Source organism: Carettochelys insculpta, chromosome 5, assembly GCF_033958435.1.
Source record: "Carettochelys insculpta isolate YL-2023 chromosome 5, ASM3395843v1, whole genome shotgun sequence".
NCBI lineage: Eukaryota > Metazoa > Chordata > Testudines > Carettochelyidae > Carettochelys > Carettochelys insculpta.
The window spans coordinates 78,719-106,063 of NC_134141.1; the positions used below are offsets into that span (position 1 = coordinate 78,719).

The window sequence follows — 27,345 nt, forward strand, 5'->3', positions numbered from 1 at the left end:
AGGCAATTCTCACCTGGCCCCAAGCTGCTGTGGTGATAAAGGGCTGGGATACTCCTCATCACCAGCTCCCCACCAGAGCAATGATTTAAATGAAGCATGTACATTTCTATTTTATTTTCCCAAAAACAAAAACTGAATTAAGAACCCAAGCAAGACTGGGTAAATCTTCTATTATTAAGGAGATTAAAAACTAGCTGATACATGGTAATAACAATTTCTCCTGGCTTAGAAGTCTATGGATCTGTGACATCTATATTGTCATTAGATATCTAGATCATATACATATGTAGCATACGAGGTTTACGTTATTGGATTCCATTTACAAACACGATATAAGTTCTGTTATTTGGCATCCACGGGGAATGGTGGTAGCCAGTTAATCAAACGTGCCAGTTAATCAAGCTTTTTCACCAAAAGCAAAAACGTTTAGGAAATGAAATAACCTTACTTAACACTACACCTTTTTAACACTATTACACTAATGTAATTTACTGCTCTTCTACTGCCTCAAGACCACCTAATGAACGTGACTTCTGCAAATCTGGAATATAATGCTGGACAGCTATCAGAATTTTTCCAGTTAACTTAAGGAGGAACTGTATTGCCGTCTATAGCAGATGCTGTTTAACTGAGTTTTCCAGATACAAAATGATGGATAACAAAGCATTTACTGTACTGCACCTGTTTAAATTCATTTCTGCCACTACTCCTGAGTAAAAAGGAACTAGTTCCAAAGCCTAAAACATGGAATTATTGGGCCCGACTCTGATCTGTAAGTAGCTTTGTGGAGTGGCAGTACTGACATCAGTGCAACACTGGGTGAGTGGAACTGGATCCCTTGTCTTCTCACCAAAACCCATGTTATTGTGCACCAGTCCTGCACTCCCAGTGGATTCCCTCAGGATGTAGGCTTAAGTTCCTACTGAGATGATAAATACATGCTGCAAACTCACCAATTCCTTTCTGTGGTAGATGGGAGCGGTATTCCATCAGGTAGTTCAGGTATGGTTTTTCCATGCTTATTTCATAATATCGTATGTTTCCATCTCCCTAGAGATGGGAAAACAGAACAAAAGGCATTATTTAGCCGCCTGCTGCAGGAGTCAGGGAACCAAGGTGGATTACCTGGTCTACTGTCTCTATAATGCCCACTGTTCTTTTAAAGCTCCGTCATATCATCCTTTATTTGTTTCAACTCTAAACTAAGCCATACCAATCTTTCCAGTCTTCTTCCATCTCAACGTCTTTTCTAGGCATCTAATATTTTTCCTCTACTTGTCTCAGAACCCTTTTTAGTTCTGTTATGTCCTTTTAGAGAAAGGATGACCAGAACTGAACCAGGATTCCAGATGAAGGTGTATTATTTTTGATTTACAGTACTGCAGTTAGGAAGCAAAAATGAAAAGAACAACTACGACATGGTGAACTAGCTAGGTGGCAAATGATGGCTATTGCTAAAAATGATTACAGTGAATCACAAATTGAATATTAGTCAATAATGTGAAGCAGTTGTAAAAAAGGCTCATATTCCAGGGTATATTAATTGGAGCACCATATGAAAGACACAGTAGGAAACAGTATCCCTCTATACAACACCCACTCCTCTACTGGAATAATGTGTACAACTCTGGGTACCACTCTTTGGGACACATATCAGAATCCAAAAGAGAGTAACAGAAATGCACAAAAGCTTAGAAACCTTGAATTATGAGGCAATGTTCATGAAACTAGGTATGTTTAGTCTTGCAAAAGACAGAGGGGGGACTTGATAACAGTTTTTCACACATTAAGGTTGGTTACCAAAAAAACTGATTAATTGCGCTCCATGTCTACTGAAATGTTTTTTGGTTTTTTTTTTAATGTGGTGCCCAGAACTGGACACAATACTCCAACTGAAGCCTAACCAGTGCAGAGTAGAGGGGAAAAATGAACTTCTCATGTCTTGCTCACAACATACCTGTTAATGCATCCCAGAATCACGTTTACTTTTTTTGCAACAGCATCACACTGTTGACTCATACTTAGCTGTGGAACAAGCTTCCAAGGTAGGCTGTGAAATCCCTGTCATTGGACGTTTTAATAACTGGTTGGACAACGATCTGTCAGGTATGGTCTAGGTTTATTTGGCCCTACCTCAGCAAAGGGGCTCATCTCTATGACTGCTGGAGGTCCCTTCCAGCCCCAAGTGTTTATGATTATAATAAATAATAATACATGGAGATACACATTTTAAAATAAAAATAAAAAACAGGTAGCCTGGGAAGTTCCATTTAATATTTAAAATATGCACTGAGCTTAACAACTTTAATTGCAGACGTTTCATTACTAAAAACGGAGTAACATCATCACTGCCTAGAGAGAGCTCTTCCAAACTGTTCTTTATATAGTCCTTTCACATAGACCTTATCGGTAATTAGTTCTTAATTGGTTACTCGTGTCTTCCAATTTAAAACCGATTGCACCTAATCACACACTCATTATCTGTTCTTCTTCTATTATCCTTTGATCTCATAGGTTCAACCACAAGATCCAAATCAATGCGCTGGTTAATTGCCTCATTTCCGGAGAACCAAGCTTCTAAGAATTCTCTTCCCTGCCTAGATCCAGCCTGTCCTATCACCTTCACACCATTAAAGTCATGCATGAAACGGCATGCATGAAACAGCATAGCCCCTTATCATTAATCTCATTGCATGAAGATAACACCGGCCACAAGTTTGACTTTAATGGTGTGAAGGTGATAGGACAGGCTTTATAAGAGACCTTGGCCTTGCATATACAGATTGGCTCAAAATGTGTTTTAAACATGTTAAGAAATACAGCTACAGTGCTGGCCTCCAGGAAAAAGAGGAGACAATCTCCATGGTTAGAATAAAACTACAGGTATATTTACTCACACACACAGATCATTTTAAATTTAACAAGTTGGGGGTGGGGAATCAAGCCAAAAAAAAGAGCAGATAGCACATAGTACATGAGACTGTTAACAATGGCTCTGTAAATAAGAGGTCTACAACTCAACACAGGTACAGGTTACTGCAGAAGTCATTTACCTGTTTCTAAGTGTTACCATTTACCTGCTTCTAAGTGTTCAGCAGTGCCTCCATCATGGGCTGCCCACTGCATAGGAATACAGCTCAGTTTGTGGCTAGACATAAGTTCCATGATTTGATTCTCTCTCTGCAAGGAGGAGGGGACAGAAGATTCCAGACTTTTGCTCACCTGGGTCCTGACCCTACAGGTGGGTCATGACTAACTCTACTCCCACAAAGACAGTGGCTCTAGCTCACATGCGTAGTGGTAGGCTAGTTTGTGCAGGATTGGGGATATGGGTGAGGACTAAAGAGCTAGAAACATGAGCACTTTGGTAACTTTCAGATTAATACACTAAAGGAATTTTTTCTGCCTGTCATATAATGAACCAAAAACAGAAGGACATATAAATCTGCAAATGCATACCATACTAGATAACATACAGACATCATCACTTTTTGCTGTCAGTTAGCAAGTACTGTTCCCACTTGCTACCAATGGGTCTTTCCTGACTACACAAAACTCTTCTGAACAATAAGTGAATGTTACATGAAAATATTTAGGTGTTCCACAGAAGCCCTACTCATTCCTTTGCTGCAAAGTGCTACAGAACTCATTACATGCCCAACTGCTTAAGATAGATGTAATGATGCCCAAGTGGGGGTATATGCTTGTAATCTTTGTGAGAAACAAAATGTGCCCATCTATAGACAATCTAACAGATTTAGCTGCAGGTTTATTTAATTTTCTGCTTTCTTTCTTTTCTGATTCTGAGACCAGGGGCTGCTTGTCCTCTGGTTCTACTGCAATCCTTTGGTGCTGTGACACCACCACCCCCTAATCTCCCACTCCTTACTTGTTCTCAGAGAGAGAATTGATAGGAATCTGATTTTTAAAATGTTAGTGATGTAACAAAGTATGAAATTGTGCTCCTAAGTGACACATGCAAATGTCAAAACTGCTTGTGTGAATTAGGTCTCTTAATTGGCCAGTTGTAACAGCTCACATGTGAAGTAAATGCTAGGGTGTGTGAAAAATGAGACACATTTCTGCATACACAATTTTGTGCCATAACAAGAGACACCAAAAGGCTTTTATGAATGAAGTGAAATCTCATCTTTTCAGCTTCACTTCTCGTGAGTGCAAGTGAAGTCTTTTCCTGCTACTTTGTTGCTTATCTTTGGCAAGACTGTGGGATGTCCTGAGAATATGAGAGTTTTGCAGTTAACACTGAAAACCTGATCTACAATCAGCACCTATTACCCAGTAAGTATCTTATTGCTACACTGGGACTCTTCACTTAAAGTATGCAATTCTCATCTCATTCAAGCAAGTGTAAATTAGGTGCTACTCCACAGAAGCCAGTCACATAAAAGCAACGTAACTGGGAACAGCATTTGGGGTGCTAACGTTAATTCAAAGGTAAAGCACATACCTTGCCCACCACATACAGCATGTGCGTGTCAGCATCATAGAATGGGAACAGCAGCCCTGAGGAACCATCCAGCTCCTCCTCAACCAAAGGCACAGAAAGATCACCCTGGACATATCAAAGAAGAGAGAAACAGCTGCTCTCAGAAGTTTAGTGTCTTGCTTGAAAATGCCCAAAACATCTGATCCTATGTGAACCCCACTGCTTCTCCCACTGGACTGAGAGGGTGGAAAGTTCTGGGAGGGACACAAAGACATATCTTCACACTTCTTATTGCAGGTGTGAAGTGTGAGCATGCTGCTCCCATCTTCCAGCCTACAGCTCCTTTGAAACTACCTCCCCTAGGTTGCACCTCTTCCAATTGTGTCCATTTCTGTGTACTTTATTGCTGTGAATTCCACATCTTTGCTTCTTCAGATTAACTTATATTTCATACATTCCACACACAAAAGCCAGGATCCAACATGTCAGGGATTTTTCATCCCTCGGGCATAATCGTCCCCGTGGGCCAGGGGAAACAAGCCTTTGGCCATTAAACATCATTACAGGGGCAGGTAGACTCTAAAAGGTACATAGGCTGCCAGTCAGCAGCCCCCTGTAACAGTCACTCTCTGTCAGTTGGTTTCCCCAGTAACCTGAACTCACAAACACCTCAGAATCATGGATTTGAAATCCAGGCTCCTCATTGGATGCAGGTGAAGCAGCTTCTAGAAGCTTCCCTGGCCCACAGGACCTGTTTGAAAGCATGTGCTTAGAACTCTCATATGTAAATAGCTTCATGAATTATGCATAAGATCACGGAATATAAGGCAGCACCGGAGAGCGCTCACCGGCTCTTGGCGCGGATACGACTCCGCTACCTGTACGGGGAGGTGCTGGCCCCTGAGGCGTCCACCAGCCCCTAGGCCAGCTGCCTCACAGGTGGCGAAGAGCTCCAGCTAAGAAGACTTTGCGAAGATCTTCCAAGTCAACACCATCGTCGCCCAGCAGGGCCCGCCTGCTGTGGTGACAACTTTACCTCAGCACTAAAAGAACAAAACCAGCTCTGAGGTGAATCAGGCAAGCGGCGAACTGGCCTCACCCCTAGGGTGAGGTACTGCGTGCTTGCCTGTTGAAGCCCAGAGCCTGCCATCACAGCGGCACCCTCGATCCTGCCGCCAACAAGCAGCTCTGAGGTGAATCTGGCGAGCGGCAAAATGGCCTCACCCCTAGGGTGAGGTACTGCGCGCTCGCCAGTTGACGCCCAGAGCCTGCCACCACTGTGGCACCTACGCTCCCGCCGCCTGCCATCTTGTCATCGCTTCACTGGACTGGACTTTAACTGGACTGGACCTTGCATAACCAGACTGGACACGTAAACTTACCTTAATTCCTAATCTATATCTACTCCCACCTGGGTAATCGGGACCCTCTTCGAGGGAATGGGGGGTTGCTCCTTCGTTGTTCCCTTCCCTGACGAGGGGAGGGAAGTGCCCAGGGGCCTGACCCCCTGAGGCGGGGCCTGGACATCCCAGGCAGGGTTTACCATTGTAGCCAAACATTGGCACATGTAATTAATAATTAATGTTCATTAATAAGTTTAAGTTGTCATAGATGCTATAGTTGTCTTACTTTCGATGTTCTAACATTAAGGTAAAAGCTCTAACTAACCTTTTCCCCTTCTGTCCTTTTCCCCTTATCCTTGCTCACCTCCTCTTAATAAACCGCAGGAGAAGGCGCTGCCACCCTGCCTCCCTAACTGTCAATCCTACCCCAGTGACCTGAGGAAGAGCATAAGCCTCCCAGGATCACTTAGTTGGGCCCACTAAGAGGGTACCGGGGTACCCACAACATAAAGGGACAGTCCCAACTGGCCTTCGGGTACCAACCCCTTGGGTTGGGCTAGCAACCTGACCCCGCACGGAGGTGGGGTTTAGCACCCCCACCCCGGCTCTGGAAGGAGACAGCGGGGATTTCTAAAACCCTGACAACCCTCATCCCCAAATCCCTCTATCCTTCCTCCCTTATTCCAGTAACCAAATCCTTTTATCTTGCGGTACAATAAAATCAATTCAAGATCTGAGAACAAGTTACCAAATGGATACAGTTGCAAAAGTAAATGTACGTATCAATAGAGCATAAGAAAGTTTGCATTTAAGAAACTGTTACTTGTTATAGTTTTAATCTTGTTGTGTTCCTTAATAAAAATCTCAGTTACTTTGTTTTAAACCTTTCACCCTTGTCCTTGTCTCATTGTTCCTGCTAGTTACTCCTTTCCAGGAGGCTCAGGGCAGAGTCCAGAAGCTTACCTGGGCGGGCATTATCCAGGCTGGGTTTTGTAGCAGGGATTTGGTCTGGGTCCCGGCATCGAACACACAGGGAGATTGCTCCCTTATTCAGGGACTCATTTAAATATTAATTACCAATCCATCCAGAGAGTCCCATCACAACAAAAAGTCTTAGCTTGGCAGACCATCTTGGAACTTGGCTACAAATTAATCCATGCATATTTGGCAGGCACACGTTTTAATGTGACATTAATGAAGAATCCTGTGTAATGAGAAAATCAAAGCTGTCTATGACTAGATTGCTGGCTTTCACTCACCTGCTCCCAGAGAGCAATTTGCCTGTTATTCCAACAGGATGTTCCAGTAGAGAGCAGCATTTTCATGTTTCCTAGAAACAAAACTTTATTCACTCTGTGAGACTTGTAGCTGGCTTCCTGTAAGGATACAGACAGCACATTACTGGTGCGGTCACATGGGAAACCTGGACAGGGAGGAGATGTTTTTCTCGTTGCCATCTGATGCTTATCTTAATTTGCTGAGCAGAAAAGGCAATAACTGCACCCTACTCCTGAAGCCCCACTGAATGAGGATCTCACTGTGCATCTGCCTCACCTCACATTGTTCTCTGCATTAGTGACAGCACTGGACAGGGTCAGGCTGTACGCCCTCTGAAGCAATGGCAGTGCAACACACACATGGCCAGGCTGCGTGCCCTTTTTAGCAATGGCAGCACTGGTTACACAGGCCTGGGCTGCTCATCCTCTGCTGCAGCAACGGCCACACAGGTCACAGAGAGCTGGGCTGCTCCCCCTGCTGCAGCAACAGCAGCATTGGTCACATGGGGAGTGTACTGCTCACCCTGCTGGAGCAATGGTAGTGCAGGTCACGTGGGGCTGCAAAGAGAAAGAGGGCATACAGTCAGACTCACCACATGTCAGCTACTTAACCCTGTATACCTGTAAGACTGCTCCTGACCGTGGGTCAATGAGCCGTATCTTCCTGTCCCGGCTGGCAGTGGCTAGTAGGCTGCCATCTGTGTTGAAAGACATGGAGAGGATCACATCTTTGTGGCAACCAATTATTTTCACTGGATTTTGAATTAATGGCTCCATTGTGTCGAGGTTCCAGATCATTATCTGAGACAAAGAAACAAATTCTCAGAACCTTTCACTCAAACCAGCGCATGTGACAGTCAGCAAGTACAAAAGCACATATCAAATGGCTGCTCCACTGAAGAGATAGGAGTGAAAGACTGGAACTCAGTGTGCCCCAGTGCATTCACACCCTTCTTTACCCACATAATTATCATCATCCTTAACTCTTCTTCTGTGACCTGCAAAGCATGCTCAGCTCAGTGCATTACAGCACTGTGTTAGAGACACGCTCCATGACATTCTGATTTCCAAGGGACTTTTTATTGCATGAAGAAGTTGTTGCAGGGCAAAAGTGGTAGAGTGAACAGCAGTCATTTGCATTAACTAACTTAAAATCAGACTACGTGAAGTGAATGTTATGGGGGGGGGGGGGTTGTGACACTTTTGGAGTCTTCTGCACTGCAACCAGAGGGGTGACTGCAGCTTCTATAGACATGCCCCCGCTCACTTTGATTGAGCTAGTAGGAGTTGCAATGCCATAGACAAGGCTCCCAGAACTTGTACTTGAATGGCCAGCCCATGTTGTACTCCATGCTGCTGTGGCTTCACAGCAACTGGTACCATGATCCCTAGATCAATACTAGCTGGGGTATGCATAGGTAATGGCCATAATAGGCTAGGGGAGACTAAACCTCCCCTGCAGCTCAGCCACCAAGCTGCTACCTTTGAGTGTGCAAATGCCTGGGCCATGGGATGTTCTTGCTGAGTCTCTCCTCTCCTCTATGACCCCTGCCAAGTTTCTCCCCACTACACCTCCTGCATCCCTAGTGTCCCTTCCAGCCTCCATTTGCTAGTGCACTTGCTGAATCTCAGCTCTCTGCACTCCTCCATTCCCATTTCTCTGTGGTCTCCTCCCCTGAGTGACAGGCAAAAAGGTGTCTGCAGCGGGTAGGGGGAAGGTTGGGTAGATAGAACTTGGTGGGATTGTTGAGGAGGGGGTTGGAAGGACTTGGTGGGTAGCTGGTGTCTTGTGAGGGTAGTGCAGGAGATGCGGGACTCAGTGAGCAGCAAGATCTCAGGGGAGGGGCCAAATGAAAGCGGAATCTGGAGCACAGTGGGAGCAGAGGAGGGGCAGGACCTGAGAGCAAGCGGCCAAACAAGGTGGGGGGGAGGGGTCTTGGGGCAGGACCTTGGGACTGGGCAGAACATGAGGCCATAGGCTCATGCTAGCCTCCCTAAATGCTAGAGCCACATGTTGCCCACGTGCCATCTATAAGAGTGGCAGTCACCCTTCTGACTGCAGTATACAGACACTTAAAAGAAAGAAGAGGATCACTGAAAGTCAAGAAATTTCAAGACTTCTTTTTGGAGCTTGTTCCAATATTCTTCAGCTTTTGTACCTAATTAAAACCATAGCCAGGCCTGAAGTTTCCACATGCTGCTCAAATCACTTCAAAGCCACCTCTACTCAGAGGCACACAAAGTAGCAGCCAGAACACAAAAAGTCACTTCACTTTAAGGCAGTTGGAGGAACTCAGAAAGGACTGTGTTCTGTTAATTTCAAAAACCTTTGTAAAGCTGGGTTGATTTTAGTCAAAATTTTAGTTTAGAGAAAACATAAAAGAAAGGAAAAAGTTTTGATGACATTAGTGTCCTGCTTTGACATTTTCAGAATGAAATATTTCCATTTTCCCTTTCAACAATCATCAGAGAGATAGCCACGTTAGTCTGTACCTTCAAAAACAACATGAAGTCCTGTGGCACCTTATAGACTAACAGATATTTTGGAGCATAAGCTTTCGTGGGCAAAGATGAAACGGGTCTTTGCCCACGAAAGCTTATGCTCCAAAATATCTGTTAGTCTATAAGGTGCCACAGGACTTCTTGTTGCCCTTCAACATTATTATTATTGGGAGTATAGTATATAGTATGTAAATTAAAAAGTTGAAATAGACAAAATGTTTTTTTTCTGAATTCTCTCTTATGAAAATTTCCAGATCCGCCAAGTTTGTTCCCTGATTGAATTGAACTGAAAACAAATTTTGAAATCTCGAAATCTGCTGTGACTTGGAAATGCCATGCTTTGCCCTGCACTCAAGCTTCGATGCAATTTGTTTGCCTCCAGGTATCTCCATTTTTCGAAAGACCAACACAGGCACTTCCTGAATTACAAACATCTGACTTATGAACATCTGCATACACAAACAAAAGCTCACCTGCAGAGTCAGGGAGCAGGCAAGAGGCACAGATGACAGTGAGTAGTGTGAGTGAAGGCTAGCGGACTTTGGAGGAGAAGGGAGTGGTCGTACCGCCAGCAACTGGAAAGAAGTGGCACTCTGAAGGGGAAACCACTGTTTCCCTCTGGCCACTCGCTACACAGCCAACCCCTGCTCCTCCAGAGTCCTCCGCCCCGCACTTGTGCTGCTCACTGCCTCCTGGTGAGCAGGGGCTGGGTGCAGCCCCATGGGGTGGAAGATGGAGAAGCTGGGGGGATGGTGCTGGCTACAGGAGCCAGGGCAGAAACCATGAAGGAGGGAGGCCCCCTTCAGAATCTCCACCTACCTCCTCATCTTCCTGTAGTTAACCCTGCATTTCCTCCAACACCAGAATTTAAAGTTAAATAAAAAATATTTGTACTATTTTTCATTGCAAATATACAGTATTTCAGCTATATTATGAATGAAATTGGCTTTTGTGGATGAACCTAGGAACCTAACTACCATTTATAACATTGTTTCTATGGGAAAATGCATTTCGAGTTCTAAACAACCCACTCACAAATGAATTTTTGGAACATAACCCACTCGTAAGCAGAGGGCTTCTTGTATTTACATGTTCCCCTTATTTTGCCCCATCTTACAACTATAACATGGCTATCGTGGGGAAAACACTTCCCTGCCTGCTCTACTCTTCTGATAGACAGAAAATTAACTGGAAAGTCCAGGAGCCAGACTGCTCCCTCACCCTGATGGAGCTGGGTAAGGTCTCACCCATGTGTGGAATCCCTGCTTTTGTCCCTGCAACAAGGACCAAAAGCACAGGGCATCTGTACAAATCCCTGCCTTTGTCATAGAATCAGAGGGCTGGAAGAAACATCAGGAGGTCATCAAGTCCAGCCCCCTGCCCAAGGTAGAACCAACCATAACTAAATCATCCCAGCCAGAACTTTGTAAATCTGACACTTAAAAACCTCTAGGGATGAAGATGCCACTACCTCTCTCGGTGGTGGAAAACAAGATAAATCAAAGAGATCTTTCTGATGTTAAGTCAACTCATGCAATGCGTGGCACCGGCTCCTGGTCTGACCACTACATGGTACGCAGCGTTGTCTCCTTGAACCTTTGTCTACCAAAACATCATCGTTCTGCTGCATGCTGAAAAAAGCTGGATGTAGGTAAACTTGAAATACCCAAGACACAAGTGCTGTTTCTACATAGTCTTGATGCTTCCTTAGTCATCAGCAGTGAAGGTCCAGAATGGTCACCTACTTTTGAGGATGACTGGAGTAACATCAAAGAGACAAACAAACAAACAATCTACAGAACTGCTGTCGAGATCCTCGGTTTCCAAAAATGCAGGCACAGGGACTGCATTTGCTTGATGACAAGCACTGAGATGCCCAAGCTCTTCTTGATAAGATGCAAGTGACATACCTGGCTTAGATCAAAAATAAAAAAAGAATGCCTCCAGGAAGTCGGCATATATTCAAAGTAAGCGGGAAGCATAAGTCAAATTATGGCAAATAAAATGACTAGTAGAAATATCAAGCAGAAACAGCAAGATGCAGCATTGCTGATGGTATACCACTGCACTCTTCCAATAGCCTCACTTTGATCACAGATAGTGCTAAAATCCTTGACTGCTGGGCTGAACATTTACACAAAGCATTGAACCAGACCTCAACTTTTGAAAGCAGCATTCTTGAAGAGACTCCTCAGTGAGCTAATGATTTATAGAATCATAGAACACTAGAACTGGAAGGGACCTTGAGACGTCATTGAGTCCAGTCCCTGACCTCACGGCTGGACCAAGCACCGTCTAGACAATCCCCAATAGACGTCTATCTAACCTGCTCCTAAATATCTCCAGTGAAGGAGATTCCACAACTTCCCTAGGTAGCTGATTCCAGTGTTTAACCACCCTGACAGTTAGGAAGATTTACAGCTGGCCATACTACCAACTCTTGATGAGGCACAAAAAGCTGTTAAACAGATGAAATCTGGAAAGACACCTGGCAGTGAGGCAATTCCATCAGAAATTTATAAAGCTGCTGGTGGCCACCTGATGTACCATCTCTCACATTTATTTCGTGCCATTTGGGAGAAGGAGTTAGGCCCCCAGGACTTCAAAGATGCCCTGATTGTACACATATACAAGCGAAAAGGTGTTGTGATGACTATCGGAGCATCTCTCTGCTTCCTATAGCTGGGTAATAAGATCCTGGCCCACATCCTTTACAACCACGTTTCACTACACGTGTTAAAAAATGGTATTATACCTGAAAGCCAGTGTAGATTTTGTGCTGGCTGAGGCACTACTGAGATAATATTTACCTCTAGACAGATAACAAGACAAAGGTACAGAGCAACATCAGGACCTCTGTGTGATTTTCATCAACTTGACCAAGGTCTTCAACATGGTCAACAGAAATGAGCCCTGGAAAATATTTGGGAAAATCCAATGTGCTGAAAAATGTATTAACATTGTTCAGTATTTTCATGATGGCATACTTGGTCACATCCTTAACTATGGAGAAATATCAGCACTTTTTGAAATATCAAACAGTACGAAGCAAGGATGTGCCCTTGCTCCTCTAGTTTTCAATCATGCTGTTAGTTACTTTTAAGGCCTGCACATTGGGCATATTTATTTAGTTCCAAACAGATAGCAGTATTTTCCATCTCTGGAGACTTCAGTTAGCACTGAAGTGGTTATTACAACTATCCATGACCTTGTTTGCTGATGACTGTGAATTGTTGGCTCATTCAGTGAAGGATGCACAGGAGCTTTTTGACCACTTTGTTACTTCTCCCCACTGCTCGGGACTCACAATGAGCGTCAGGAAGATGGAGGTTATGCCTCAGCCTGTTTGGAAAGAGACCAGCACCTGAGTGATCACTGTTACTGGCACAGTCATTAAGATTGGTACAATCCACAACATTCTTGCCCATAAGTTGAGGAAGCATGGTTTGGATTGATGGCCTATACAATGGATAGAAAGCTGGCTTGATGGTCGGGACCAACAGTAGTGGTCGATGGCTCAATATCTGGATGGCGGTTGGTTTCAAGTGAAGTGCCCCAAGGCTCGGTTTTGAGGCTGGTGTTGTTCAACATCTTTGTTAACGACCTGGATGAGGATCGGATTGCACCCTCAGCAAGTTTGCGGATGACACTAAGCTAGGAGGAGAGGCAGATATGTTGGAGGGTAGAGATAGGATCCAGAGTGACCTGGATAAATTGAAGGATTAGGCCGAAAGAAATCTGATGTGGTTCAACAAGGAGAAGTGTAGAGTCCTGCACTTGGGACGCAAGAATCCCAAGTACTGTTATAGGCTGGGGACCTACTGGCTAAGCAGCAGCATAGTGGAAAGGGACCTAGGGGTTATGGTGGATAAAGGGCTGGATAAGAGTAAAGAGTGTGCCCTTGTAGCTAAGAAGGCTAATGGCATATTAGGGTGCATTAGGAGGAGGACTGTGAGCAGATCTAGAGAAGTGGTTGTTCCCTTCTGTTTGGCACTCATGAGGCCACATCTGGCATATTGTGTCCAGTTTCCCACCCCCACCCCCCGGTATAAAAACAATATGGACGTGCTGCAGCAGGTTCAGCGAAGGGTAACAAAAATGATTAAGGAGCTAGAGCACATGAGCTATGAGGAGAGGATGAGGGATTTCGCTTATTTAGTTTACAGAAGAGAAGACAAAGGAGTGCTTTAATAGCAGCCTTCAGCTTCCTGAAGGGGTGCTCTAAAGAGGATGGAGAGAAATTGTTCTCAGTGGTGACAGATGGAAGAACAGGGAGCAATGGTCTGAAGCTACAGAAGGAGAGGAGTAGGTTGGATATTAGGAAAAACTACTTCACCTGGAGGGTGGTGAAGCACTGGGATATATTGCCTGGAGAAGTGGTAGATTGCCCATCCCTAGAGGTTTTTAAGTCCCGGCTTGACAAGGTCCTGGCTGGAATAATTTAGATGGGTTGATCCTGCTTGAAGCGGGGGGCTGGACTAGGTGACCTCCTGAGGTGCCTTCCAGCCCTACGATTCTATGATTGTTGACAAGTTCTGCTACCTCAGAAGTGTACTGCTCTCTAGCATAAATGTGGATCCTGATGTTTCTGCTCAATTAACCAAAGCCAGCCTTTGGAAAGCTGAGCCAATGCCTATGGAATGACCATGGTGTTCAACTCCACACCAAGGTAACAGCTTATCAGGCAGTTGTCCAGAATATCCTCCTGTATGGCTCAGAGTCATGGACCATACATCACTGCCATGTTTTGCAACTCGATCAGTTACATATGTACTGTCTGAGGAAGATTGTCCACATGAATTGATGGGACAAAATTCCTAACATCAAGGTTCTTAAGCTGTGTAGTGTCATGGGCACTGAAGCAATGCTTACGAACAAACAGTTTTGCTGGATCAGTCATGTTGTGAGGATGGATAATACATGGATACCAAAGATGATCTTCTATGGCCAGCTTTCTCATGGAAAGCACTCTATCGGTGGTCAATATAAGCGCTATAAAGACGTTTTAAAGGCCAACGTGACTTCATATGGCATACCTCCCGATGATTTGCAAACTTTACTTCAGGACAGACTGTTCTGGAAACAAATCATAGTACAGGCTCATAATTGCTGTGAGAGTCCGCGTATCCAGACACTACAGGAAAAACGTCAGAGCCGAAAATAATGTACTATGCCTGCAGTTAGCAGGTTTTTATGTGATATCTGTAATCGCTCTGCCAATCAAGGATTGATTTAGTCACTCACCAACGGCATCACAGAAGATTTAGGGGTTATGGTGGATGAAAGGCTGGATATGAGTAAACAGTGTGCCCTTGTAGCCAAGAAGGCTAACGGCATACTAGGGTGCATTAGGAGGAACATTTCGAGCAGATCTAGAGAAGTAATTATTCCTCTTTATTCGGCACTGGTGAGGCCACATCTGGAATATTGTGTCCAGTTTTGGGCCCCCCAGTATAAAAAGGATGTGGATTTGCTGGAGCAGGTTCAGCGAAGGGCAACAAAAATGATTAAGGGTCTGGAGCACAAGACCTATGAGGATAGGCTGAGGGATTTGGGCTTGTTTAGTTTACAGAAGAGAAGACTTAGAGGTGATTTAATAGCAGCCTTCAACTTACTGAAGGGGAGCTCTAAAGAGGAGGGTGAGAAACTGTTCTCAGTGGTGTCAGATGGCAGAACAAGGAGTAATGGTCTGAAGCTGAAGAGGGAGAGGTGTAGGTTAGATATTAGGAAAAACTACTTCACCAGAAGGGTAGTGAAGCACTGGAATGCGTTGCCTAGAGAGGTGGTGGATTCTCCATCCCTCGAGGTTTTTAAGTCCCAGTTTGACAAGGTCCTGACTGGGATGACTTACTGGGGGTTGATCCTGCTTGAAGCAGGGAGCTGGACTAGATGACCTCCTAAGGTCTCTTTCAGCCCTATGATTCTGTGAAGATGATATTTGTCAATTGATGGCTCAATCTAAGTAAGCAAGAAAGTTGACACATTCCAGTGCTTTACCAATCTCTGTTCTGGTATGGTTATGGTCTGAAGAAGTGGGTCTGTCCCATGAAAACTCACCTAACAAATTATTTTGTTAGTCTTTAAAGTGCTACTTTACTGCTTTTTTGTTTTGATAGCATATAGACTAGCACAGCTTTCTCTCTATTCATAGTGAAATAGTTTTTCCTAATATCCAACCTAGACTTCCCCCACTGTAACTTCATGTCCTCTGCCCCATAATAGTACTGGGTCCAGGAGGGATTTCCCTATACTCCCTAAAGGTCTGGTCACAGGAAGCAACTACTTGGCAAAGTACAAATAAAACTGACTGTGAAGAAACAAAGCAAGTATGGGCAACCCTCTCCCTCCAGATGCACACTCTGGTTCTCCCCCTGGACCTGAGCAGCACATTGTGCCCCACAGTATCTACAGTCAATAGGTCAGAAAGGAGGCTCTGACCCAAAGGCCAAAGCTGACTCACCTTATAATCATAACCACTGCTGAAGAGAATGTTGCTGGCTGTAGGATGCCATTCAATGAGTCCCACCCTTCGAGTATGACCCAAGAGCTCCTTGCTTGGATTGGTGATGTTCCTTGTTAGTAAATGTTTGGGGATATCCCAGATTTTCACCTGAAAAGCAGATAGCACCAGAGTCTGTTAGTTTTCTGCTCTTTAGTCAGTAATTCTGCAGTGTGACGTCCTACCACTAAGATCCAGGTCAAGCACATTTGAGTGCAGCCAGCAGTGGATTAGTCTTAAAGGGTAGAAACTACAAGTCCTGTAGTGCAGGCACATCATTATATTACCACAGTAACATGTACAGACATTGAACATGCTTAATTGTTTCTCTTTCTCTTTCTGACCTTTTAACTACCTGGCAAGAAAAACTAAATTATATGACACCTGTATGACCCTTACACAGATTCCAAACCTCTGTATCCTCTCAGAACAAAAAACAATTAGAGTCCACAAGTGAGACATAGCTTATACTTTTGAATGCTTGCATGAGAGCTGCATGGACAGAAGGTGAGGCAGGACCATGTGCCTCAGTGGGGAGGAGGACATCATGCCTCCTAAGATGAAGCTGTTACTACAAGATCAAAGATGTGGCTAGCTTGATTTCAGCTCCCTGTAACTCCTCCCCTCCCCCTCCCTGATGCACTTGGTTGGGATTGGCTGCCCCTTCAGATATCAACAGCCGTCCATCTACCCCAGGATCCTGTCTTGCAACAATGACTAATGTCAGGTGCACCAGAGGGAATGAAAAGAACATGTAATCATCAAGCAATCCATCTAATTTCCAGCTTCTCACAGTTGAGGGACACCATTTCTGCCCTTCCTAACTAATAGCCATTGATGGACCTATCCTCCATAAATTTATCTAGCTCTTTTTTGGACTTTTTAAAGTCCTGGCCTTTTAAAGTCCTGGCCTTCACACCATCCTCTGGCAAGGAGTTCCCCCCAAGCTGATTGTGTGTTGTGTGAAAAAATATTTCCTATTGTTAGTTTGAAACCTGCTACCTATTGATTTCATTTGTTTAACCTCCCCTGCCCAGCTCCTGCTATGGGAACAAGTAAATAACTTCTCTTTATTCATTTTCTCCACACCAATCATGATTTTATAGGCCTCTGTGATAGCCCCTAATCATTTTTGTTTCCCTTTTCTGAACTTTCTCCAATGCCAAGATATCTTTTTGATATGAGGCAAACACATCTGCCTGCAAGGGAATGAGATGTTCAGTCTGGGAGAGGGCTACCAGGAAGTGGGCAGGGAATGTGAAGTTTGGGCAGGAAGGAGGGTGGAGGAGTAGGCTAGGAGTTGGGAGGTCAGGGTGGGAGCAAGGGTGTAGGAGCAGGCTGGGAGATGTGGGGTGGAGGTGAGTGATCTGGGACAAAGTGGGGTGTAGGAATGGGCTGTGGGTGAGGGATCTGAGTGGGAGGGAGTGCAGAAGGGTTTGGGATACCAGGTCTGTAAGGGTACAGGTGAAGGGTCTGGAAGAGAGAGTGAAGGAGCAGGGTGGGGAGTTGGGGTGGGAGGCAGGGTGCAGGAACAGTGTGGAAGCGGGGAGACACAGAAGCTTCTTAGGGTGCATGATGAAGCTTACCTGGGCAGCAACCCTGAACACACATGGCTCTGCACCCCTTCCCCATGCTCTCAGGCACTGTTCTCCACTGCTCTGATTGGCTGGAATTCCTGTCAGACTAGTAGAATGAAGCACTACTGAGGTCCCTCCCCTCCCCTTCCCCTGGCTGGGGGAAGAGCAGCAAGTAGCAGTGACACCACACCAAGCTGCTTCCTGCCCCCTCCCCTGCAAAACCTGTGGTCTGACCCCGCTGCAGGACGGATGCTGGGGAGGGGAGCCCTGAGGGTTGGGTTCAGATCCAGGCAAGCTGTGGACTGGATCTGGACTGTGGGTCCCACACCCCTGATCTTAATGGCACTTGGTCCTGCCATGTGCGCAGGGGACTGGACTCAATGACCTGTCAGGGTCCCTTCCACTTCTAGTAGTCTATGATTCTATGTGGACATACAACAGAATTATTAAAAAGCAATAAAGTATTCTTTGTTTTATTCTCTTTCCCTTTTTTAATGATTTATAACATTCTTAAGTGGATGTTTTCAGAGAACTATGCACAATGACTCCAAGATCTCTTTCCAGTGGTAACAGCTAATTTAGTCCCCATCATTTTATACATATTGTGACAGACCACAGCAGGTTACAGTACAGTAGTAGGAGGGTACGTACATAGACAGTTGGGTCTGTGCTTTTACATTCCCCAGTGACTAAGGCCCAGCAAGGATCAGCCTGCAGCACCAGGCCAAACCAATACCTGGGGCTAATTAAGCACCTGCTTCCAATCAACACTTGTGGAGCCCTTGAAAAAACTTCCCCTCAGATACGGAGGGGGAAGGAGAAAGGGGGCAGACCAGGAAGGAGGAAAGGGCTGTGAAGGAGAGAGAGCCCTGCAAGAGAGAAGGCTTGCTGGAGCTACATAAAAAAAACATACTGGGGAAAGAGTCTGGGGAAGTGGCCTGGGGGGAAGCTGTTGCCCTTTCAGCTGAGGGAGACATCCCGTCCAGCAGCAGCTTCTCAGGGTCCCTAGGCTGGAACCCAGACTGAGTGGGAGAGGACCAGATTACCCCCAGACTGCTCCCACACTCCCCAGGAGCAGGGGGAGCCTCAACGTCCATGTGGGGACTTGCCCCATTTATGGCTGTGCCTATGATGAGTACGTCTCAGTAGGCTGTGCCCCGCCCTGGAGGCAGAGCTAAAAGGGGCACAGTGAGCCTCTGAAGCATTACCTTAACTGCCCCAAAGCTCACACCCACAAGGGATTGCTCAGCACTTTATCACAATATATAATTGGGATTACAATTTCTTGGCCTCAACACCTTCCTGTGGTACTGAGTCCCACAGGTCAGTTATGTGTTGTATGTAACAGTATTACCTTGCATTGGATTTGAATTCATCAGTCCCCATTTTAGTGTATTTGAATGTCCCTTAGCAGAACCTTACTCCTCAAGTGGCTTTTATTCTATTAGAACTTCTCAAGGACTACTGTGCATAGCAATGGGAATAAAGGAGTGACAGGAGGAACTGTATCCCTGTGCTTGGGCTAGATTTTGACTTTTCTTCTACCTGTTAATCCAGACTCACTTAACAGAGTAGCCAAGAGTATAGGCACTGACTTTCCATCTAGCTGGGGAATGCTTGACCCCAACACCACACCACCCCAACTCCATTCTTTCCCACCTCTTGCCACCTCTGCTCTGTCTCTGACCTGTCCCCCATTCTGCTCCTTCTCCTAAGCCCCCACCTCTTTCCAACCTCCTTCCCAAATGTCCTGTGCCCCCAGTCCTTCTCCTCCCTCCTGGAGGGTCTTGAACTCTGCAAAACAGCTGGTCACAGTGGGCAGGCAGTGCTTGGCGAGAGACAAACAAGTTGGTCATCAGGGCTACTGGTAGGCGAGAGACACTGGGGGAGAAGGGTGAAACAGGGCAGCTTGGCTGACAGTTCATGCAATTTTTCCTCTCAGGTGTTCCAGCCTCAGAGCACCCATGGAGCTGGCACCTATAGCTGAGAGCAGAAACAATCCTCAAGAGCTGACACCACCACAAAAGCATCTTAAGCACAGTATCCTTCTGTCATGGCTTTTGCAGTGTGTGTAGCCATGTCAGTGTGAAAATAGTGTTGTGACCTCTGCAGACATGGACTTGATTGTGCATAGAACTTGTTTTCAAATGCAAATCATTCATGTCTTGCAATTTGAATCATCGTCTCTTGCTCAGATGCCACCCCCCCACACTGATGTCTATGTAACTGAGTATAAATGAGGAGTGATTCCGTGGAAGGCCAAGATATGTTGGCTCTGGTCAGTTAGAAAAGACCCTCTCAATGAGGTTCTTGTTCAGTATTTTGTATTTCTTTCCCAAATAAAAGCTTCAGTGAATGTGACCCAGGAAACTTACAGTGGCATCTTCAGAACACGAAGCGATTACAAAGTCATCAAAAGGGCTCCACTTGATGTCAAGGACATTTCCTTTGTGCCCACATACTCTGGGGTAGTGAGGATCAAGCTTACCGGTCTGAAAAGAATAGCAAGTCTCTATTAGCTCAGAAAGGCTACATTTGGCCATAGATCAGCAGGAGGCCTCCATGCAAGCTGGCATCACTAGACTGGAGCTATGTTCCTTGGAACCTCACACAGCAAGATCCACAGCATCTATTTAAAGTGCTCTGTTTACAGGAAATAGGTCCATGCTCCACCTTTAAGCTACATACTCATTAGCCCAGGGCAGGCCTATGCTATTTACTTATTTCAATATAAAGACTTTGCTCAGTGTGTGAAAAATATACACCCCTGGGTGATGTAGTTATACCAAACCTAACCTGCCATATATACAGCACTATGTCAGCAGAAAAATCTCTTCCATCAACCTAGTAGTCAGACCCCAGCCTATAACAATGCTTGAGATTCTTCCGTCCAAGTGCAGGACTCCACACTTCTCCTTGTGGAACCGCATCAGATTTCTTTCGGCCCAATCCTTCAATTTATCCAGGTCACTATGGATCCTATCTCTACCCTCCAACATAACTGCCTCTCCCTCTAGCTTAGTGTCGTCCACAAACTTGTGAGGGTGCAATCCAGTCCCTCATCCAGGTCATTAATAAAGATGTTGAACAACATTGGCCTCAGAACCAAGCCTTGTGGCACTCCACTAGAAACCAACCACTATCCAGATATTGAGCCGATGACCACCACCCATTGGGCCTGACCATCAAGTCAGCTTTCTATCCATATTATAGTCCATGGATCCAATCCATAGTTCCTTAACTTATGGGCAAGAATGTTGTTGGACACTGTATCAAAAGCTTTGCTGAAGTCAAGGTATATCACATCCAGTGACTTCCCCACGTCCACAGAGCCTGTTACGTCATCATAGAAGTTAATCATATTGGTCAGGCAGGACTTGCCCTTGGTGAATCCATGCTGACTACTATTGATCACTTTCCCCTCTTCCAAGTGCTCCAAAATCGGTTCCTTGAGGATCCCCTCCATTATATTCCCAGGGAATGAGGTAAGGCTGACCAGTCTATAGTTCCCTGAATTATCCAAGATGGGCACTACATTTGCCTTTTTCCAGTCATCTGGGATCTCTCCTGATCTCCAAGTGTCTTCAGAGATAATGGCCAAAGGCTCAGCAATGACATCTGCCAATTCCCTCAGTACCCTTGGGTACATTAAATCCAGACCCATGGATTTGTGTACATCTAGCTGCAACCTGGGGACAGTGCTGTAAATCATCTGACTTTGAAAACATAAATATGGCAATATATATATATATATATATATATATATATATATATATATCTATCTCACAGAACTGGAAGATACCTCAACAGGTCAGAGTCCACCAGTGCCCTGCACTCACAGTAGGACGCCTGACCCTCTCTGATTTGTTTTTTCAATTTCTGTATCTATTTGCCCCAGACTCCTAAATGGCCCCCTCAAGGGCTGAGCACACAACCCTGGGTTTAGCAAGCTGATGCACTAACCACTAAGCTATGTTTGCACAGCACAAGCAATGGCTTCCAAAACCATCTCTGAGTCTCCCTTCCTCTCCCTTGTGGTAAACATGCTGGAAGGAAATATTTGCTTTCACTGTCATGGATATCTAGAGAGTCCACATATATTCCTTCTACTGTGTGAGGTCCATGACCAATCACCCTACCCGGCCTGAGACTTAGAATCCAAGTAAAAATCTGACACATCCTCTCCTCCATCCATGTCTTTCCATGGACCAGTACATTAGAGAGATAATGTGGGTGAGGACTTTCATTGGACCAACTTCTGCTAGTGAGTCTAACAAGCTACACAGAGCTCTTCACCAGGTCTGGGCTTGTACCCATGTCGATCCTAAGATGTCAAAGAGACAAGATGGATGAGGTAATAGCTGCCTATGGACCAAGAGAGGTATTTCTGTATACAGAATTACCAACTGGCCTGCAAATCAAAGGAGTTTTGATTTTCACAGGATTTTTCTGAGTCCAGTGAAGTCCTGACATTACATCATGATAAGGCATCACAGCATAATGGTGTTTCATGTTTACCTATTACATAGGCAGTGATGTTGCCTCAAGATGCGATGATACAGTCTTTGTGAAATGAGTTGTCATTGTGATGTGGGGACACCACATGCCACAATGCAATGATCAGTCCTGCAGGGTAGCAATTAGCAATGCAGACAGTGCTTAGCATACTGATTACCAGAGTAAACACAGGCACATCTATTACCTGCAGCATATTCTAGTGAATAGTACCTTTTCATTCATTCAAGGTGTGAACTCTTTGGTGCATGGACTGTTTTTCTCATGTTTCTACAGCTCTCAGTACATATGGTCCTTGAATCCAATTTAGTCTGAGAAAACAACTGATTAATGGTGAACAAAAAAAAAGACTCTGCTTACTTTCCCAATCCTGTCTTAGTTAGCAGCACACCAGGGCCATATTGGGATATGTTTGCTCAGAGAACCAAAACACAAGCAGAAAGACATTGTTTTTTTTTACCATCAGACAAAACATGGCTTTGTTTTAAAAGATAATAAAATGGTTAACTTTTGAGATAAATTAATCAAACTGCACCCCCTAATATTCTCTTTGGACTGGACAGCCCAATAGATCTAGGATGGCTGGGGTTGGGGGGTCAGGTTTGTTCAGACCTTCCTAGTTGGAAATTACAATATAGTTAGAAACACCACATTAAGGTAAAACTATGGGTATATCTTAAAGCACAGGCAAAGGAAAGTGAGTGGTAAGGTTCAAATTTGCTCTTTCATTTCTTGTGAGTCACTTGAGGACAGCATATAGGTTCAAGCTAAAGTCTAAAGAAACTTAATACAGAAATACAGGACAATTCTTAACCATATGCTTAACTCTTCTGAAGTGGGGTCTAAATAAATGAATAAATGTCAAATAATCCTGTTTTCATGCTCTAGACCCCGATTCAGCAAACCTGGAAGCAAGAGTTTAGCTTTAAGCATGAGTTTTTCCACTAAAATCACATGCTTAACACTAAGCATGTGTTTCAGTGTTTTGCAGGATGAGGATATAGTGCTCTGTATGACCATGGAGATGCCTCCATTTCCCAGCCAGAAATTAGTTCAGAGGCCAAAGAGGCTCCTTGTCTGTGAGCAAAAGCTAGAGCATGGTTTCCCAAACTGGGGGGTGTGCCCCCCAAGGGGGTGTGAAGAAATTCCAGGGGGGGCGCAAGGCAACCCAGCCCCGCCATCATTCCCTGCACCCGAAGAAAGAGCCAGCCTTAGCTTCCTGCTCTCAGCCCCTGACATTTTATGCGGGTGACTAGGCACAGCCACTATAAAAAGCAGGCAGCCTGCGAAGACCCACGTGGAGCTAGCTGCCTTCCACAAAGGTGAGTGAGTGTGGGTTCGAGAGGAGGAGGATGGGGTTAGAGAGGGGACTGGGGGTGCCTGACTTGGGTGAGGGGGATGGGATGGGGTAAGAGCAGGGGGCTGGTGGTGCCTGGCTTTGTGAAAGGGGAGTTCTGGCAGTTGGCTCGTGGGGCTTGCGGTGCTCAGGCAACTGGCCCCAGCAGCATGGGGCTTGGGTGTCTTGGCCTGGTGGGTGGGCAGCTGGCCATGGCAGCATGGGGCTCTCGCAGCTCAGGCTGGTGGGTGGCTGGCTGGCTCCAGCAGCATAGGGCTCAGACAGCCTGGGCTGGCAGGTGGGCGGGGCAGCTGGCCCCAGCAATGTGAGGCCCCAGTGGCTGGCCCCAGAAGCATGGGGCTTGGGCATCTTGGGATGATGGAAGGGTCGCTGGCCCACAGCTGGGGTGGGTGGCTGGTGGGTAAGTGGCTGGCCTGGGCGGCACTGGGTTTAGGCTAACAGGTGGCTGGCGTGGGCAGCTCTGGTGGCTGGCATATGGCTCATGCAGCTGGCCAGCTGGGGCTGCACCAGGCCCCCACAAGGGGCCAAGAAAAACTCTTTGTGCGTATTTTTAATTTTAAGTAACATTTTCATATCACGTTTTTGTGTTTATTTTAAATTATTATTGAATTTTTTGTTAAAAGTGGGGTTTGGATAATGGTAAAGAAGAGGTGGGGGGGCATGAAGGTGTCCCAAAAATCTAAAGGTGAGCATGATGCTGAAAAGTTTGGAAACCACTGAGCTAGAGCCATCTAATTAAAGAACTGTTTGCTTTGTCCCATTCAAAGTTATGGTTATTTATGACTTCTTTTGCAGTTGCTCCCAGAGGCATGGAGTGTATCCAAATGCCATGGTGAAAGGAAACAAGGTAAGACACATGGATGGATGGATGGATGGATGGATATCCAGAATCCTACCATGTTCAGCGCTGCACAAATATGGCACAGATGGTCCCTTGTCCCAAACAATCTCTGGCCCTACCATGCATTTTGTAAAAGAGGCCATAGCAGTAATCAAACCTTTGTACTGCCATCACAACCCACTGGGATGCATGCTGATCCACTTTCACACTCCAGCACAGAATATCATTGGAAGGGGCAGACTATTCCATGTGCCCCATTGGCTTTGCTCACCTGATAGATAGGTATTACAAGGAAGGCCCCGCCCCCTGCACACTCTGTCACAACAGCAATGAAGTGGGGGTTGACAGCACAGAAGTGGTTGTCATGAACGCTGCAGGTGATGGGGACACAGTCGTAGCACTTCTCCTTGCTAGCAGGCTTGCCGTAGACATGGCGGAACTTGGAACTCCGGTACTGAGGGTGCCATGACATCTGCAGCAGTCAAAACACAAGACAGTTGGTGAAGCAGGAACCACCCCCTTGATATCAGACATTGGCATGGGTTTCAAATTCAGCACATCCTTTCCCAACATCTGCAGCATGATTAGCTCCCAGTACACATCTATCTCCAAAATGTCAGGTCCAGACCTGGGGCACTGCAAACATGCCCATGGAGCTATTTTCCTCTCCTCTACTTTGTCATACACATATCTACCATTTCCTCCTTCAGACCACTCATAGGTCCTTCTCCCTTTATCTTATTTACGCCTCCCCAAGCCCTCACCCAAGGCCATCAGTGCAGTCTGCCAAGCCCAGCCATACCTTACATTAAATTGCAAGCAGCTCAGCATAGTCAGCAGCTGTGCCTTCCTGGAAAGCAGCCACATCTCTCCTGTGCTCCTCTACACAGTGCTCCCAGCAAGGCTTTGCTACAAGGCAGCAGTCCTGCTGAGATGGGACTGGCCATCTGACAGCCCTTACATGTGAAGATATTCCAGATGTTGTATTTCTACACCTGGCATATTCCCACACCTGCACATTCTAAGCTACCAATGAGAAATGGAGGCTGCATGTTCTCTATGGAGCCTATTTCAGCATAGGATGTTCAATTAGCCCACTAGCATATACCAACAGAAGGAGTTGTGCCTGTGTATGACCATCACTTCTCCAAATAAATCATAGCTCTGTCAACAGACACCCTCTTTTGTCAACATATCTGTGCCTACACGAGGGATGGGGTGGCCTGTTGGCATGGCTGTGTCACTAGGAAGCGTGAGGTTTAAATGCACACAAATGACAACGGAAGGCCAGTTTTAAGTTGTCCCCATAGCCCAGGATTGAGACAGTGCATGAAATGGCCATCCTGGAACCATGCACTGCCAGCTTCTTTCTTAAGAATGACTTGCCTGCTACTTCTCACCTTGCTGCCAGCTGTATACGAGGCCTATAGTGGGTAGATCCAAAACAGCATGCATCCAGGACACAGATGCTGTCAGGTTGATCTCAGCACCATGGGGCACTACACAGCACATCTGCACTGTTGTTATACTGGAAAAGCAATGTCTCCTCCCTTCACTAGATTTCACTACATTTCCAAAGGAAGTATCCCTGCCTCTGATCCCAACTACCTAGACCAGAAGCCAGGGAAACCTCCATTCACAGAGACCTAAAAGTTGGGCTTTACATTAAAAGGGAAAAATGAGTTGAACAAAACCAGCAGGAACAGATACATTAATTCTTTTGTAAGGCCATGTAACTGCTTTGTCTTCCTGGAGGGGTTCCTCCACCTCTGGGTCAATGGGCAGCCACTGCCTACTCCACTACCATGGGAGCTAAAACAAACCCCCCAAGTCCACTAAACCCAGCCTTGCTTCAGGTTGATGACAGGCAACAGTTCAGAGGCCACCTTGCTTCAGATGGGCAACAGGGAAATAAACCCAGGTGAGGGGTCTTAGCCCTCAGTCAGGGCTGGCATTATACAAATACTGTTAGTGCAAACAGACACAGTTTAGCAGTTCAGTGGGCCCAGGGTGGGACAGCAAACAAACACAGTTTAGAAGTTCAGGGCACCCAAGTCCTGGTTCAGGGTGGGTGACAAACACACAGACAGCCCAAGCCTGGTTCTGGGCAGGGCAGCAAACAAACACTCCCCAGCATAATCTGGTAGCCCAGCAAATAGTCTGTATCCTTGTTCAGGGGAGGTGCAGGAAATTAGCCTGTGCTGGTGGAGAGCAGGAGGCTGTCACGTAGGGGGGATGCAGGCCCACCCACTCCACTGCATCCCAGCCCAGGTGTCTGCTCACAGATGCGCGATCTGCCATGAGGGTCGGCAACAATCCACACTGTAACACGCCGACTTGGGGTCTTTTGACAGACCCATGATTCAGTAGGCCACTTCTGTTCTCCCCCTTGGCACATAGAATCATAGAACAATAGAGCTGGAAGAAACCTAAAAAAGCCATCAAGTCCAGCCCCCTGCTCTAAGCAGGACCAAACCCATTAGATCAGCCCCGCCAGGGCTTTGTCGAAAACACCTCCAGGGATGGAGACATACCTGGTTGTCAGGCCAGTCTCTCGGAGGTTCCAGGGGATCCAGGACCAGCTGGGGTCGGGGGGCATGGGGGGATGTCCAGGCCAGTCTGCAGCTGCTTGCAGGTCTGGCAGCTCCAGCCAGACTCGGGGTGCAGGCTGGGGTTGAGGCCACTCCTCTGGGACAGGCTGGTCTCTCAGGGTTTCCAGGTAATCCAGGACCAGCTAGGGTCCAAGAGATCCAGGCCAGTCCTTGGCTGCTTGCAGGTCCAGTGGTCCCAGCTGGTCCTCAGTCTCCCAGGAAGGGAGCACTGGGCAGACCTCTGGTTCCTCTGGAGACTGGAGACAGACTGAGCCCACAGGCTGGGCTTTTATAGTCCTGGCTCGACTTCCAGGCTTCCGGTCAGGTGACTGGGATGGGGTTAGGCTCAGCCAAAAAGGCTCCTGGAGGGATTCCTCCACCTCTGGGTTAGTGGGC

The 27,345-nt window shown here is 46.0% G+C and overlaps 1 protein-coding gene across 1 annotated transcript in view; it reads right to left on the reverse strand.

Moving 5' to 3' along the window:
• The window catches only part of CORO2A (coronin 2A), a 67,231-nt gene extending 42,401 nt beyond the window's left edge, over positions 1 to 24,830 (reverse strand). Inside the window, exons 1-7 of the mRNA XM_074993988.1 lie at positions 24,630 to 24,830; positions 20,021 to 20,137; positions 16,030 to 16,179; positions 7,689 to 7,868; positions 7,050 to 7,166; positions 4,469 to 4,573; positions 954 to 1,050 (exon numbers count right to left, since the gene is read on the reverse strand). Of these exons, the coding sequence (XP_074850089.1) occupies positions 954 to 1,050; positions 4,469 to 4,573; positions 7,050 to 7,166; positions 7,689 to 7,868; positions 16,030 to 16,179; positions 20,021 to 20,137; positions 24,630 to 24,830 (967 nt within the window). The remainder of the gene's footprint in view (positions 1 to 953; positions 1,051 to 4,468; positions 4,574 to 7,049; positions 7,167 to 7,688; positions 7,869 to 16,029; positions 16,180 to 20,020; positions 20,138 to 24,629) is intronic.
• Between the last annotated feature and the right edge of the window lie 2,515 nt (positions 24,831 to 27,345).